Source organism: Alosa pseudoharengus, unplaced genomic scaffold, assembly GCF_046254945.1.
Source record: "Alosa pseudoharengus isolate Yale_2024_CS ecotype anadromous, Long Island Sound unplaced genomic scaffold, YU_APseudo_1.1 YU_APseudo_1.1_scf_16, whole genome shotgun sequence".
NCBI classification, from domain to species: domain Eukaryota; kingdom Metazoa; phylum Chordata; class Actinopteri; order Clupeiformes; family Clupeidae; genus Alosa; species Alosa pseudoharengus.
In genome coordinates, this window is record NW_027468630.1 from 29,930,927 (window position 1) to 29,947,779 (window position 16,853).

The window sequence follows — 16,853 nt, forward strand, 5'->3', positions numbered from 1 at the left end:
ATATTAACATGAAACATTAAATATTGGCTATTGTGGAGTTTACAGTCATGCTAAATCTATTTCAGTCATGCCTCAAGGCAAATACTATTGTGAATGTCAGATATTTGTTAAACTCTTATGGTGAAGTGCACCATTTAAATGCAGAAGTATATATTTTCCCCAAACCCAGCATACCCAAAGAATATGTCCATGACCATGACTCTGTTCTACATACTCAGATTCATAACTCATAACTTCTCACATGAGTATGCACCAGCAAAATAACGGTAATAATGTTTGATGACAGCTTGTAATGGTTCTATTTTCTTTTTCTATAGCTACAAAGATTGTGTTGTAAATGAAAGAAGTGCCCAAAATATACATAGATTTCTCATTATACTGGAGAGGGGAAGAAGATACAAATTTTACCTCGACCTATTATGTTGAAAATTAGTTGCCCATGTTTTGGAATAATGAATGGAGCAGATACTCAAACCTTGCTTGATGAATAATTAGGGTACTGTGCTGAATCAGGAAAACAATTCAGATGATTTGTTTGGCTGAGAATGTGTTAAACAGTGTTAAACTAGTTGAGCATATGGCTCTTTGCATGTGTTGAAGGTTCAAAAGCAAGAGTGGGTCAAACAATATGCTATCTTATGATTGTGGCATATGTTTCTGCCAGTTCCATATTAAATACACTTACGGGATCTGCCCTATGTTAAAGGAAGTTGATGGATATCAAACCATTAAAATAGGTGTCAAAAGATACATGGCCCCCTGTGCAAGTATACTTGTGTGCTGAAAGTGAGATTTTCTATGTTGTCTGTTTTTCCCCTGTTCACAACAGTGCATTACAGTCTGCAACATATGTTGTTTATTGAACTGTTTTCTCATAGGTAATCTAAACACAACTGTGACCTTTCTTCTGCACCAACAGCATTCATATCAAGACCTTTTGGTAATATTTATTACCTTCTCCCACTGGATGTTGTGGTAAGAGTTGTTTATGGTATGGTAAAATTCTGGTACTTCCTCTTAGGTTATCTGTTTGGCGTAGAGACACAAAAACAAGAAGAGGTATGCTTGATGTGCTGCAAACTTTGGAAATTATTTATGACACAATCTACATATTGTTATCTACATCTTGTATAAAAGGTTCATTGTATTTTTCATGGGGTTTTGAATACTATCACTTTTTATTTTTACAGCATATATGTTACCAACCCTTTGTCACATTCTGTTGGCATCCTGTGTTCTACCAGATGTTTGTGAGTTTCTTTACCTCTGTCATGTACTTGAGCCTCTGTTGTGATAAATTATTTGAATGCAGTGTTTACCTGACGTTCTAGCAGAGCATCAAAAGAAGTGGAGATTTTAGGAGCATTTGATCAATTTGTATTTATTTATTTTACCATTTTTGCAATTAAAATGACAAAGCAATGCTTTGTGCTCTTATTTGATTACCCTCCTTATTTCACTTCAACTGGTTGTATGATGGATGTGGTCATACTGTAGGCCTACTCATATACAAATATGTATTAGAAGTTTACAGTACCAGTAATAACATAGCATATAACATGTGAAACATGAAAATTCCAAACACTATGATGTTTAAGATAATTTAGGCTAATTATGTAATCCTATTCTATGTTTAAAGACATATTTATTTGTAATTAATTACAAGTTAAATTAAAAACAGAAACAAAAACCATATAACTTACAGACTTCAGCTCAAAAGCAATTGAAAGTTAAACATATGTTTATATCATTTGTACCTACTCATTGTAACCCAAAAATGACTTTTTACAGTTTACCATCTACTGAGATGTAGACTAGAAGAGAAAATGTTCTAGTTTGAATGCAGTTGCTCTGCCATAGACTGGAGTATTATTCTGCTGCAGAGTTAGATATTCTGTAATAATGATTTATCCTCACCCACATCTGCCCACATCACAATCGTAGACTGAATGCATGTTGGTCAGTAATGCCCCCTGAAAACTTGATCATGCTCTCCAAAGAGACCTTCACACCAATCGGACATTCCTCATTCTCTATATGCTCTTCCACACAGATCAAAAGGTGACATTTCTTCATCTTGAGTCCGCAAGAGTCACCACTGCATGGTCTTACTGCGTGTGAGCTTATTCTTGAGTGCATGCCTCATCTGCAGCATACGTGAACATTTATCCATGGCAAGTAGATGTTTGCTGAACTCCACGCGAACCTCTCGAATCAGCTGACTCACAGCAGTCTCCACAGAAGCACTGCTTTCTGCTACAGACAACTCAAAGAAGCTGCACCTGCATGGGACATTGAAATACCTGTAGCTTGACAAAGTGAAAGTTACGGATGCAGATCTGCAAATCTACAGCTGTGTTAAATGCCTGGAAGGCTAACAATAAACCACACTGTAAAAACTAGTTAGCTTCCATTTAAACAAATTTAACAAACTAGGAGCTTCAGTTTCAGCAGTCTGTTAATACAGTCAGGTGTAAATCCTGTTCTGTCAAGTTCATCAGTACTTCTGTTGTACAAATACAGGTAGTTTGTGATTTCAGAGCTCTGTTGAAAGTGATAACTAAGCCAACTCTGACATCATAAATGACCAGTAGCACTATGCTAGGAGCTGTAGGTTTCCCCAAAAAAGCCTGATTCTGCAGTTTACATAAACATCGATGCAAGTGAACAATAAGCCCAATCACATTCATCTTTTTACCATTATATGTACTGTGACATATCTACAGTGTGTGTCCATGTCCCTAGGGATAGAATTTCACAACATTTGGCGTACATCCACTGAATGTGTTGGTGATGCAAATCTTGTGAACTTTGAACCTTTATTACATCCCAAGTTATTGGCAGAGGCATGTCTTGAGATGGCAGCTGCTGCAGTGCCCCCTATGTAATTTCATCAAATTCACCACGCATCCCAAAAATGTTTTAGTGATTCTATACGAATCCAATTTTGTGAAGATTGCACCTCCTATTATATTAGGATATTAGCCAGTTAAGCACTATAGGTTACAGTGCATATGGAAAGTATTCACAGCACTTCACTTTTTCCACAACAATGTTTCAGACTCATTTTTAAAATGGATTCAATTATTTTTTGAGCTCTGGTGCATCCTACTTCTATCAATGGTCCTTGAGATGCTTCTACAACTTGATTGGAGTCCACCTGTGCCTAAATGAATTCACTGGACATTATTAGGAGAGGTACACATCTCTTTAAGGTCTCACAGTTGATGGTGTATGTCAGAGTGAAAACCAATCCACAAGGTCGAGAGAATTGTCCGTAGACCAGCGAGACAGGGTTGTGAGAAGATGAGAGAAGCGTAAAGAAGGACAAACATCAGTGCAACTCAGTGCCTGGTTTCTCCCACACACACCGTTGGGAGTGACCAAATAGTTCAGTCTTTGTTTCATCAGACCACAAGATTTTACTTCTCATGGTCTGAGAGTCGTTCAGGTGCTTTTTGGCAAACTCCCGGCAAAAAATGGCTTCCATCTGTAAACTCTACCATAAAAGCCTGACTGGTGGACTGCTGCACTGATGTTTGTCCTTCTTTACGCTTCTCTCATCTTCTCAAAGGAATTCTAGATCTCATAGTGACCATTGGGTCTTTGGTTACCTGTCTGACCAAGCCCTTCATCCCGGATTACTCATTTAGGTTGAGCGGCCAAATCTAGGAAGACTGTTGGTTGTTCCAAACTTTTCCATTTGAGGCTACCATGGTCTTGGGTACTTCCAATGCTGCAGAAATGTTCTTGTACCCTTCCCCAGATCTGTGTCTTCACACAATCCTGTCTCGCAGGTCTATGGACAATTCTCACAACCTTGTGGCTTGGTGTTTACTCTGACATACACCATCAACTGTGAGATCTTATACTGTATAAAGAGATGTGTGGCTCAATGGTGTTTTAAGCCCCCAACATCGACTTCAAGGCAGCACTGCGACCTACAACTTCAAGGCACCTAACCCTAACCTTAACCCTAACCCTAATCCTTGCCTAACCCTAGTGCCTTCCATGCAGCGCTGCCTGGAAGACGACATGGGGGCTTAAAAGACTATAAAACAGGTGTGTGCCTCTCCTAATAATTTCCAGTAAATTAATTTAGGCACAGGTGGACTCCAATCAAGTTGTAGAAGCATCTGAAGGACCATTGATAGAAATAGGATACAACAGAGCTCAATGGCAAGTGTCATAACAAAGGGTCTGAATACTTACGTAAATGGAATATTTCAGTCTTTTATTTTTGTTTATGAATTTACAAAACACTCCAAACACTTGCTTTTTTGTGGGGTCTTGGAGTATTGTGTGTAGATTGATGAGAAAAAAAAAAGAATTAATTTTAAGATGAGTCTGAAATAACAAAATGTGGAAAAAGTGAAGTGCTGTGAATACTTTCCATGTATTCCACATGAAAATATCCAATTTTGGAAAACTTTCCCGCTCGACCCCCTCACATTTTTGGGGCCAAGCAGCGAAGCTATTCTTCTTATTATTATAACAACGTATTCTTATTATTATAACAAACCTCTCCTTTGCCATTGAACCATACAGTAAAAAGTTGTGAAATTTGGCACATTGATTTGGTACATTCTCATTATGATTAATTTCACCAAGTTTCATGTCAGCACCTAAAGTGCTCTAGCACCACCAATGTTTCAAATTTGGCATTACATCTATGCGCATTACATTGAACATTGAGGTATATTTGGAATCCTTGGATGAGGCCGAACTCAACACACCTCAACACACCCCACGTTGACGCCAATATCCACCATGTTGGACCTTCCACCATATTGGATTTTATCGAAAGCGAAACTAAACTTTTCAAACTTTTCACAGGTCACAAAATTTCTCCCGATTTTCACAAAACTTGTCACAGGTGATCTTCAGACCAAGCCGCACAAAAGTTATTCCTTTGCGTATTGATACTCAAAAGAGTTTTCCCGTCGCAGCCAATCGAAATGGTTAGCAAAGCCGCCAAACAGGAAGTGAACTTATATCTCAGCAAGGCTTTCACGTATCAAGATCAAACTTAGTACATAGGCTCAGGACCCCATTAGGAGGAGGCTCAAGAAATTTTGTACATTTTGACCACTATGTGGTGCTATAATCACAGGAAGTAGGCTCATATCTCAGCAACGCTTTCACCTATCAACACCAAACTTGGTACATGGACTTGAGACCCTATCCTGAGGGCACACAATACATTTGGAGTCTTTTGACCACTAGGGGGGCGCTATAATCACAGGAATCTCAGCAATACTTTTACGTATAGAAAACAAACTTAAAAACCAAGCGTATAGAAACCAAACTTTGTTTATGGACTTGGGACCCCATTCTGAGGACACACAATACATTTGGTGACCTTCGACCACTAGGGGGGCACTAGAGTTACAGGAAATGAGCTCTCATCTCAGCAACGCTTCCATGTATCGAAATTAAACTTGGTACACAGACTTGGGATCCCATCCTGAGGACTCACAATACATATGGCGTAATTTGACCAATAATCAAAGGAAGTAGGCTCATATCTCAGCAATGCTTTTACATATAGAAACCAAACTTTGTACATGGACTCAAGACCCAATCCCAATCCCAATCCAATCCAGTCCAGTCCAATCCAATCCAATCCAGTTCAATCCATGATCACAGGAAGTAGGCTCATATCTCAGCAATCCCAATCTAATCCAGTCCAGTCCAGTACAATCCAATCCAATCCCAATCCCAACTACTGCTCAACTGCTTGCCCCCCTCATTGCTGCTTGCAGCTAAATTCTTTAGATTGATATTGTATTTTCTACATCTCAAAGGAAGGGCTGCAAAGTTATACCTCCAAATTCTAAATATTTCCACGGGAGTACCCACATTTCAGAGAAGTGGCCATTTTGGTAACATCAGACTAGATGTTAGTATCTACTTCAGACTCAAGCATATTTTTTGGTGGGTCAACAGTGTCATTCGTGTGTCAATCAGGCACTTGACATCTGTCACATTTGTCAAATAACCTAAATATGGGTAATTTGTAAAAACACCAAACCGAATTACCCTTCTGGAGCTTTTTGCCAAAAGTTCTTAAGATGTGTTATTATGATAACCGCGCTAGCGAAGCGGTCATACAGGTTTAGTTTAGTTTCTTTCTTCCGGATTTGTTTTTCTTAAGTAAATTTGTGTCAACAATTCCAGGGACACTGAAAGACCACCCGCCTCACCGGGCCCCTCAAAAGGAGGGTAGGCCGGACACAGTTTTCTGTGAATATCTCGAGAACCTAGGATGACCAACTTTTTTTGTATGCTGGTCTCAAGGGGCCGTTTGAGGTATAGCGCCACCTAGTTAAAAATTAAAAAGCAAAAACGAGGCGTTGTAATCACATCTATCTTTGGCTGACATGTTAAAAACTGCACACTGAATTGTAGGGTCATTATGACACCCTCTGAATGCATGCCAAGTTTCGTGGAATTCTGTTCATGGGGGGCCATATCAGCTACGCACACGCACACACACATATAAACACACCCACACACAAACACACACATGCAAGCACACACACACACTCACAAGCGAACACACAGAGAGAAGCACACATATACACAAAAACACACACTATGCACACACTCTTTTACATGCACAAAAGTTCCAAGAGTAGGGGATGGAGTAAGAGATGGAGAGAAATTGACCAACATTTTTTATTTTTGCGGAGAGAATGTGCAGGACTGAGGGGCGGTAATATTTTGTACCGCTTTTTCTATTTTTTTTCTCTGAAAGCTTACGGTCACCCTATAAGGTTATATACAAGACTTTAAGTCTATGTGCATTCTTCAGCATTTTATTGATGTTGTTAAAAAAATCTAAATTATTTTTCTCTGGAAAATGGAGGATTTTATCATTCCAAATGTTATATACTGTATGCACAAGTGCAATATCTCATCTCAATCACATACATTTTTGTGACATTTTTATTTTTTCCAAGTTTGGACATGTCCTGAGGGGACAGCAAAAGAGAAAAGTTAGACCTAACACTTTTAAGATGACTACAGGGTGGCAATCTACACTTTGGCTTGTACCTCATGTTGTTCTTCCAGGAGGGTCATAAAGCTTGGTATAGCCTGACGAGCCAGACCCACATTAAAATGTAGGGTCTGGGCACTCACCGTTCGCAGTGCTCAGTCCGAGGGGCGGGATAATCAGTTGTCTTTCAAATTCCCTCTGCACGCAATAGGACAGCGGCAGCGCTATGAGTCCCATGCGTTTCCCATCAGCGGAGCTAGTTGGCTAGTTCAAACGTTTGCCAACTTAATAAAAGCTTAACTCGTGTCTAGGCTTGGGTATCGAATATCGAGTATTGGTTGGAACCGGGACTATCTTTGCGATTTTCCCGGAATCGTTCAAAAGTTTAAATTTCGATTCCTACTTTCGATTCCCAGTCTGCCGACAGGAAGAAGAAACGTCTGAACACCAACGAAGAAGCGCATAGTTAATAGAATTAAAATTCATGGAGAAGGTCAGACTATTTCATTCAGAAAGCAGGGTTCCCGAGGATCGATCCTTAAAAAGTCTTAAATAGGCTACAACTGAATTTTCGAAAGAGAGGTATTAAATGTGCGTATGGGACCGCCAGCGAGTGCAAGAGAGCGAGTGATGTCTCCATCCAGTTTCGTGTATTTAAAACGCAATTGTATACGTGATAGGCTATTAGGCTACGGGAGGAAGTGTAGTGGTTGCAGAGTGAAGATGTTTTTCATGGGTTTGGTTAAAGGTGTGAAAACGGTAATAATACAGTAGGCCTATGTACAAAATAATATGCCTGGCGTTTTCGTGGTGTAGCTGAGGCCTGAGAGATAGACAGGGTAGCCTACGTGGAATGAGGGAGCCTACGGTAGAATGAGCGGGAGAAAGAGTTGGTAAGCCAGTTAGCGATAGGTTGGCCATATGTTCGAATTTAGGCCGGACATATGGATTTTAAAAGCCCTGTCCGGCGTCCGGCGCAGCCTCAAGCCGGACGTTTATTTGTTCTCCTTTTTGGAGTTGCGCTTGGCATCTAAAGTCTTTGCTCGGACGCAGCATCGTTTCACAAACTATGGACGCGAAGACTGCTGGTGAAATTATGTGCAGTGCTTCGCAATCAGGAGGAAATACTGTATACCGGTATGTTAAGTTGATCTGTTTGCATCTTTCCAGCGTGTGTTGCTGGCCTAGCCTAGGGAAGAAAATATCTGTCTAAGTTATAATAGCCTACCTGTAATATCTGCCAGCAGCTTGCTTGCCAGCATTTCCCAGTAGGCTAGGCCTACTTAGCAAAAGTTGTGAAATATAACCGCATATGTTTTGAATGTCGGCGACTGCTACATAAAAATACGTGCGTTCATACGTGCGTGCTTGAGATGAAACCAGCAGTTTTCAGCAGGATCATGCGAAGAGGACCTGTCTCTTAATTAATTTAAAACAAGTCAATGGTTTTACAATGTTTCAGTCAAGCTTTGGTTGGTTTAGATACAACTGGTATGCAAAATGTAAAGTAGTGGATTAACTTTAATTTGCTGTGCTGCATATGGACAATAGATGCACATAGTACATTATATAAAGTAGGCTTATTAAAATATGTAAATAGCTTAGTTAACTTTGAAAAAAATATTTAAGGGAATCCAGTCCAGTGCACATGTCTTTGGCAAGTAGCCCTAGGCTACTACAGACACAGGTGAAGAACAGCCTCAGCAGTAAGCAAAACCAAATATGTACAGTACAGCCAGCTTCAAAAGCAAGCAGTCCAGACCCTAAAATTGGGCATTTATAGCTGTGAAGGTAATTCACACACAATTATTTTCTTTCGCCAAAATATTTTTGGTAACTTCTGTAGACATCCAAAATGGGGTGGGGGTTAAAATTAGTAGGAAAAAAAAACTATTGCATTAAACAGTCTTATATATCTTTTTGCCGTGGTATAGTCTTAATTTTCATTTAGATGTCTTGAAAAGGTCTTAAAAGTCTTTAAATTTGCACTTGGAAAATGTGCAGATACCCTGAGAAAGACCGTTGGTTAGCTAGCTCATTTAAAATATCCTAAACTTTTTTTGACCCTGCCTTTAAAAAAAAATCGGAATCGAGAATCGTTAGGAACCGGAATCGAAATAAGAAATCGGAATTGGAATCGGAATCGTTCAAATTGAAACGATACCCAACCCTACTCGTGTCACACTGTTCGCCAACAGCAACATCCATCTTATTTGTTTTCAAGTAGCAGGGAATTCAAGCCAAACCGTTGCAACTCTGCCATCAATCATTATGTTAAGCCCACCTAACGACTCTATACACGATTTCATTGGCCTGATTAAGTTTCGATTTCTGGAGCTCACAAGCCAATGGAGAGTTGCTAGACTAGCCCCCGCTAGGGGCGCATCTAGATTTCTAGGCTAAAAGCTTGGTGTTTTTACAGATAAACCCATATTTAGGCCATTGTCATTTGACAGGCATGACAGATGTTAGGTGTCTGACATATGAATGACACTGTAAAGATTGTTAGCACACCAAAATTCATGCTTAAGTTTGAAGTAGTTACTGAGATAGGCCTTAAGCTAGTCTGGAGTTGCCAAACGCACACTTCATGAAATGGGGTAAATTTGGAGGTATAATTTTGCAGACCTTGGATATGTAGAGGCACAATATCACTAAATAAAGAACATATGAGGGGGTCGAGTGGGAGGCACTGGTTGATTTCACATGGAATGATCTTCCTACTATTTTTGGTTTCTTACCATGTTAGTGTAATTTTCCAACATGCAGGTACATGCACAGTACGTTAGACTTATGGAACCCTGTTGGAAATTATGCTAAAGGGGTACCCATGACAATTCTTAAAGGGGGAACAGTGCTTAAATTGAAGTCAGTTACATTGGTGAAAATTATTCATTATGAAATGCAGTTTCTATTTTTCTTTACTCAAGTCGAAGTATGTTTGCTTATTTTCAAGTGAATCAGTTTGCATGCTTTCATAAGTAAAACAACTAATTAGCTATATTTTGCAGTACAGACTGAATGGCACAAGACAAATGAATGATTGAAATCTGATGCAACATGCAAGTGCTTCATATGTCTAAAACTGAGTAGTGTGTGACCTCAGATCAGCAGCCAAAGCCTGCCCTTCTTCTTTCCGCACTACCCGTCCATTTTCTATGTCACACTTGTTAGCAACAATCACTGTGGGGATACCTGCCAACAGAAAATGACAATGGACAGAGATTTACTCTCCATTCCTCTCTCGCCTTCTCTTTACCTCTCTCTCTCTATCTCCCTTGCTCTCTCTCTCTCACACACACACACACCACCTCTGTTTAATGTACCTGCGTCAGTAGGAATTCTTGAAGTAAAACAGACAGTTGTTAAAATGACAATTTAGCAGACAAATTCTGCACACCCCCCCTAATAAATAATGATGTAAAGAGTCAAGCAGCTAATCCTGTTGAAATTACTGGATTTTACATCCTTCAGCAGAGACATGTCTACTGTATGTGTAACGTGTTATTCCAATAACCGTCCATGTACAAAAATGCCACTGGAAAATTCATGATGCAATCCACACCATGGAGATGTGTCTTTCTGATGTTGGCCTATCAACTATTACCATTTTTGAGCATATCATTATATCATTATAATTATATTTTTAATAAATTGCCTTTTATAACTATAATAAATTGCTCTTTGATAGCCTTGAGGGTGTGTGTGTGTGTGTGTGTGTGTGAATGTAATTTACCAAGAGTATGTTTGACATGGTCAATGAGCCTTTTCAGACGTGATACATATTCAAAGCTGCTGCGGTCCGTGACAGAATACATGATAAGAAATCCGTCTCCCCATTTGATGGAGTTTTCCAATGAGGTTGCAGCTGGACCCACACACTCCAACAAGGGGAGAGACAAATAAAACAGAATGAGCGACTCAAAACAAATGTTGTTATTGATTTTTCCAAAAAAAAGACTGGGTGATAGGCTACTTGGCTACTACATATAGGATATTATAAATATAGTATATGATATAACATAATACCTTGTTTACTGTATCTAATATTTCTAGATCAATAGCTTCTTTATCAACCACTTTCCTGCATCCATATGTCACCTCTGGCAAAACAGACAAAAACTGTCATTATATGGACACTCGGTGCCAAAATGAATTCTCAAAGCTGAGTTCATTAGGCCTACCCTTTTTATGGTCGTATTCTCCAATGAACCGCTTGGTGATGAATCTGACACACAGTGCTTTAGTTAAACAAAGCAGATGGTAAGCAGATACCCACAGAAATAATATCTTAAATACTTTCCAAACAACACACACCCTTAAATAGACTAAAATGCTATTCACAACGAGGTTGACTAACAGACACACTAGCCAGACTAACGTGAAATAACATTGACCCCGTCGTTACCAGTTTTCCCGCAGTTGTCACGTCCAAGAATGACCAACTTTGCTCTGGTCATTTTTCTGGCAGCTCCAGAGTCAGTCATCTTCAAATAGAATGAAACAGCATAACAATATTTTCAAATAGCCTAGTCTACCCCTACATATGGTGATACATTTCCAAAATGTGTGAATGCAAAGTTATGTAATTACTTTTTTACCCATGCGTGGCTCACAAGTTGCTGTTTATTTACAGACCAATTTTGTTCATTATTAAACAATGACAACACGAGAGAATTTCGCAATTCTGTTGAATACGACCAAATCATTAAAATTATTTTCACTTACCGCTCCGGAGACTCGCGCGCATCTACCAATCGAATCAGCGTTGACAGTGCGTCTGGCAAGACCAGCTCCGCCGAATTTTACAAGAGTGAAACGGTCTAAGTTTCACCGCTACTCTCTTGCTGAAACCATTCTTAGATATAGGTTGTTTTCTTTTGTGTGGACAAAAGAATATTCTTCCCGATGATTTTCTGCTCTTATCCCACCGTCTGACTATTTGTCACATTCAGTTCTTTCAACTTCAAATGATTTCGGCCTTTTGTGAGACCCATTCCAGATCTCATTAAAAAGAGTCAATTGATTTATTGTTGATGACAGCGAAGCATGCTGCGCAGTGTAGACAGTCTCATCCGAGGAGGACCTAATAGACATGGAGAGTGAAATGTTCCCAAGAAAGAGCTATCAAAACCCTTAAACTCTTAAAGCTTATAGTTTTTTTCCTAGCATGTTTTATCATTTTTAAAATCATTCAAATAATTCTTGACCCTGGTCATATTGCTTTAGTTCTATCATTTCCAAATGCCATGGCATGTTTTAAGCATTCTAATGAGAACAATAGCAGCTAACACTGTAAAAAATAGTAACCCTGTTCAACATAAGTTCAAAAGCTAACTAAAGTTTTAAGTAAACTCAAATTGGATTCATTATTTCATTGTTTTAAGTTTAGTTTAGCCGAAGACTCTCTAAGTTAACTTAACTGAATAGTATGTGATGTTAGCAATGCAAGTTAGAAATATATACAACTTATCAAAATGTATTCTGTTGACTTGGACCAATTAGTGGTTTTAATTTATTTATGATAGTTGACAGAAGTCTAGATGGACACATATGCGCACACAGACACACACTAAGAACAGGGAAACAACAGAGTCCAATAGAGGGTATAACCTCAGTGCTACATTACCACTCTTGAAGGAAGGACTCTTCAAGTCACAGATGCAAAGTGCCTCCCATTGGGCGTACACTGTGCCTGTGGCTGCTCTCCCTCGGGTATCACCAGACACTGGCAAAAAAGAGTTCAGGTCCAGATCCGAGAACTAGGTCCCCCAGGCAGCGTGTTGCGGGTGCCTCCCATCTCTCCAGTATTTGTCAGGCACTGTGGTGAGTAACTCTGTTCTGGTGAGTGGACTTCATATGCCGTCTTAATATGAGGGATGAATGTCACACAACTAAATTAAAACCACATCGGTAAATCAAAAACTTGCATCCAATTAAAAACTATTATAATTGATGATAATTTAACTTAAATTGAACAGACACATTGCATTTACGTTCCTACACTGTTACCATTTAGAACGTTTTAACATATATAACGAGCATAACAATCGTTGCCTTGTCTTACTGAAAGACTCCAAACACTTTGTCTTTCAGTAAGACAAGGCAACGATTGTTATGCTTGTTATATCTGTTAAAACTGTGTGCTGCTAAGGTTACTGCACACTGCTGTCAGTCAAAGGGGGATGAAATACTAATGACCCCAAGAGCTGCACGTGCTCTCTCTGATGCAGTATATATGTGAACAATGCTCAATTTAAATGACGAACACAGGCTGACTCCAAAAGTTGTCTTCTCAAACAGAATAGTCATCTTACAACTGCATACTGTTTGGTTTGGAGTTTGACATCAGTATTTAGGCTGTCAGTGTGTAAGGCTATTCATTAGTTTTTATGAAATATATAAACTGAACCAATCATGATTCTGCAACCTTTACCACATCAATCAAACAGGCCCTCAAAACTCCCCTCTTCAAACTCACCTTTTCCTGCTAAATTGATTCCCCCTCATCTCATTGCTCACCTCTCTAGTTTTGTCTTCCACTTTGTCTATGAATCTTGTGTTTTTTTGTTTATGTGACTTTGTCTATGTACCTTGTATTGTTTACATAGATTATGTGTCTAGTAAAATTGTGAAGTGTCTTCAAAAAAGACTATACCAATTAAATGCATTATTATTATTTTTATTATTATTATAAGTTGCCCATTATTTGAATTTTTTTGCCCATCTTATTTTTTCTTTTTATTGGTCAGTATGAGGTGCCTTTTCTTTACAACTCTAGAAGGACAGCACCCTGAAGTCACCTCTTCTTTTGATGTGTTTGGTGTTTTGAAAGGACTTGCCAGCCACTTGCTAAGAGGCGTTTGTCTCTCAAACTAGACAGTCTCATGTATGTGTTCTCTTGCTCAGTTGCACAGGCTCCACCCAATCCTTCTCTCATTCTGGTTAAAGCCAGTTTAGACTACTTTGTGAAGAGAGTACCACACAGCGTTGTGTGAGACTTTCTTGACTATTTCTCACATATAGCATCCATAATTTCTCAGAACAAGAATGGATTGACATATTTCATAGGAAAGTTTTTTGTTTCTGGCCATAATATAATTATGATGGTCTAGATACTGAACTCATCTAGGGACAGTTGTATAGCGAATGAGGGCATAATTGCAAATGGCTTTTTTAATGATCAGTTAGCCTTTTAAAATGATAAACAGATTAGACAGAATGTGCCATTGGAACATGCATGGATGGTTGCTAATAGGCCTCTGTACTCTTTTGTAGATATTGCATTAAAAATCAGCCATTACCTGATATATATATATTGTCTTTGAGTCCCTGTACCTTATCTAAAATCTTAGATTCTGAATTCAGTCAATGTCGTCCAATAGCCATAGTGGTAGAGACATGGGCCCCGAGTTTGGCAGCGTATTTTGCTGCCAGTGCATGCGCACTGTGGCCAGAGTGAGTCAGACGCACAAAACTTGCACCCATGGCATTTTCCCCAGAGGTTTTGTGAGCAGTACAATACTGTACAGAAATAAAAGTTTTCAATGTAGCCACCAACACCAACAACAGGAAATGCACTCTTGCACTAAATACTAAATACATTGCTCATTCAAAAAAGTAAGCTGGTGCGAGCACTTCAATCCTTTATTCTGTACCAAACATATGCAACAGGGATCTCAGGAATGAGCATCCATTTAAACAGGCCTACGGTATGCATTTTTGGTAAACACACTGATTTTTTTGTGTGTGAATTCTTTGTGATTTAATTCTGAATAAAATGATGTTAGAAAGTCTCATTTAGTGTAAAAGTTCTATTGACCTCTATGTGGACTTCCTTAAATCCTACCTACATGGCTATTATAGATTGATGCGTCTTGACTTTTGCAGGGTTAAATGCACATGCCTGCTTGTCTGTCTTGGTAACCCTGTTCTCTACCATAGGGCAACACTGTAGGTCTCTAGCATGGGGCTGAATAGATGGTTACCAAGTTTTAATTTCTGGGTTAACTATCCCTTATCGCCATAAAATACAAGACTATTCCCGAACCCGATCTTTGCAAAGAATACCATGTTTAGCTGAAGTGATTGAGAATGAGCTCCTGACGTATTCTGTGTGCCTCAGAGTCCACAGTGTCTGGGTGTTCAGTCATTTCATCAGATTGGTCTTTGGCCTCCGTCCTCTCAAAGGTCCAAGCATCTAGTCCTGACTGAAGTGAGACATTATGGAGAACACAGCAGGCTAAGATTATGTTAGCACACTTCTCAGGTGAGTACTGCAGGTAGCCCTTGGAGCCATCTAGACAACGAAATCTTGTCTGTATGGCTCTGAATGTGCGATCAACAATCTCATGTGTGGATGTGTGGGCAAGGTTGTAGCGGTAATCAGCAGGAGCCTCTGGGTTCTGTACAGGTGTCATTAACCATTTCTTCAGTGGGTAGCAGTTGTCTCCTAAAATACATAACAATGATTTTGGTAAGTGACCAGTTCAAAAGCAACAACCAACACATTTGGGAAAGAAAAGGAAGGAAGGAGTTAAAATACCCTACCTAATAACCAGCCTTCATCCTTGTCTTGCTCTTCAAAATACTTTAAGACAGAAGACTGTTTAAATATGGATTCATCCTGCAGACTCCCAGGCCAATGTGTCTCAGCGCATAGTAAAAGTCCCCTTGCATCACAAACAATCTGACAGTTAATTGAATGAAAGCCTTTCTTATTAACATAAGATGAGTCTTCAGCATTGGGGGCTTTGATGGCTATATGACCACAGTCTACTACGCCTATGACATTAGGTATTCCAGCTACCCTGTAAAACTCCTCTTTGGACTGCTGTTTGGTGGAATCATCTCTAGTAAAACAAATGAATTCTGCTGACTTCTCAATCAACGCTTTAGTAACGTTTGTAACACAGCGACTCATGGAGGCCTGGCTGATGCCTATAGCGTCTCCCATCTTGCTTTGAAAAGACCCTGATGTGTAAAATCCGAGAGCAGCCAGAATCTGTACATCCGGACTGATGGCTCTTGATCTCTGTGTGCGTCGCGTCAGGCTGTCGCGCAACAGTTCCACCAAGTAGTAAATGAACTCTCTTGGGAAACCAAATGTTGTCAACAGGAATTCGTCCGAAACAGAGTCTATGTCAAATCTGTCCAGTGTTTTATGTCCTCTTCCATGAAGCAGTAAGTCACAATCTAGTATTGCTATTGGTATAGCCATCATTAATGAATGATCTTTTCAGGTAGTAGACCCACCTATAAAATTCAAGAAAATGCCAGTGAATGCTCCAACTTTCGGCTAGGCTACTGAAGATAATATCACAAAGAGTAAAATGGCAAGTCTATATAGGTGTGGTAGACAGCACCAATGAATATTTTAACCTGCGATGTAGAAATTACCCTCGCTTAACCTGCTAATATCTCAACAATGATTCACATCTTGAATTAGACTAGTCACAAGCACCAGGCACAGTAGCAACATAGCAGCGGGATTTTTACATTTCGAATACTAATCCTGCTAATTGCCACGCGTAGTAAAATAATTTGGGTAAAACGGAGATAATGTATTGTAACCTACCCTATCCCTTACCATACCTAACATTGGTTAAAGTGTGTCTCGCACATAGGCTAGACAATAAAAGGTCTCGTCAGAGCCCTATCTTGCACACGTTTGTATGAGACGTGTTAGTTAGTGTTTCAGTTGACATCTGCACTTTCGATACTGGCCTATATCTGTGCGATTTATATAAACTATACTATTTCATTTAAATATTATGTACAATATATATCCATTTGCATAATTAAATAGACCTCAATTTCAAAGATAGGAACTTAAAATCCTCCAACGTGA

The 16,853-nt window shown here is 39.3% G+C and overlaps 2 protein-coding genes across 3 annotated transcripts; both read right to left on the reverse strand.

Annotated features, from left to right (window-relative positions):
* Positions 1-1,923: 1,923 nt before the first annotated feature.
* Positions 1,924-11,490, reverse strand: LOC143126315 (ras-related and estrogen-regulated growth inhibitor). The gene is made up of 6 exons (XM_076288206.1): positions 11,412-11,490; positions 11,188-11,244; positions 11,026-11,106; positions 10,740-10,871; positions 10,105-10,198; positions 1,924-2,282 (listed from the first exon to the last, which is right to left on the reverse strand). The coding sequence occupies exons 1-6, from the start codon at positions 11,488-11,490 to the stop codon at positions 2,093-2,095; spliced, it is 633 nt and encodes a 210-aa protein (XP_076144321.1). The 3' UTR covers positions 1,924-2,092.
* Positions 11,491-14,632: 3,142 nt separating this feature from the next.
* On the reverse strand, positions 14,633-16,678 carry harbi1 (harbinger transposase derived 1). Of its 2 annotated transcripts, XM_076287661.1 has the most exons (3): positions 16,581-16,678; positions 15,554-16,258; positions 14,633-15,455 (listed from the first exon to the last, which is right to left on the reverse strand). In XM_076287661.1, exons 2-3 carry the CDS (start codon positions 16,224-16,226, stop codon positions 15,079-15,081), a joined length of 1,050 nt encoding a protein of 349 aa, XP_076143776.1. In that variant the 5' UTR covers positions 16,227-16,258; positions 16,581-16,678; the 3' UTR covers positions 14,633-15,078. The 2 variants fall into 2 exon arrangements, with proteins under 2 accessions (XP_076143776.1, XP_076143775.1); XM_076287660.1 differs by having other exon boundaries at positions 15,554-16,678.
* Between the last annotated feature and the right edge of the window lie 175 nt (positions 16,679-16,853).

What these genes read in the sequence shown, in the direction of transcription:
- LOC143126315 (XM_076288206.1), bottom strand. Translation starts at nt 11,490, where the DNA reads ATGACTGACTCTGGAGCTGCCAGAAAAATGACCAGAGCAAAGTTGGTC. An exon ending in TGACAACTGCGGGAAAACTG is followed by an intron (nt 11,245 to 11,411) that starts GTAACGACGGGG and finishes GTTTAACTAAAG; the next exon opens with CACTGTGTGTCAGATTCATC. An exon ending in GCTTTGGCTGCTGATCTGAG is followed by an intron (nt 2,283 to 10,104) that starts GTCACACACTAC and finishes TGTCCCATGCAG; the next exon opens with GTGCAGCTTCTTTGAGTTGT.
- harbi1 (XM_076287661.1), bottom strand. Translation starts at nt 16,226, where the DNA reads ATGATGGCTATACCAATAGCAATACTAGATTGTGACTTACTGCTTCAT. An exon ending in GGATGAAGGCTGGTTATTAG is followed by an intron (nt 15,456 to 15,553) that starts GTAGGGTATTTT and finishes TATGTATTTTAG; the next exon opens with GAGACAACTGCTACCCACTG.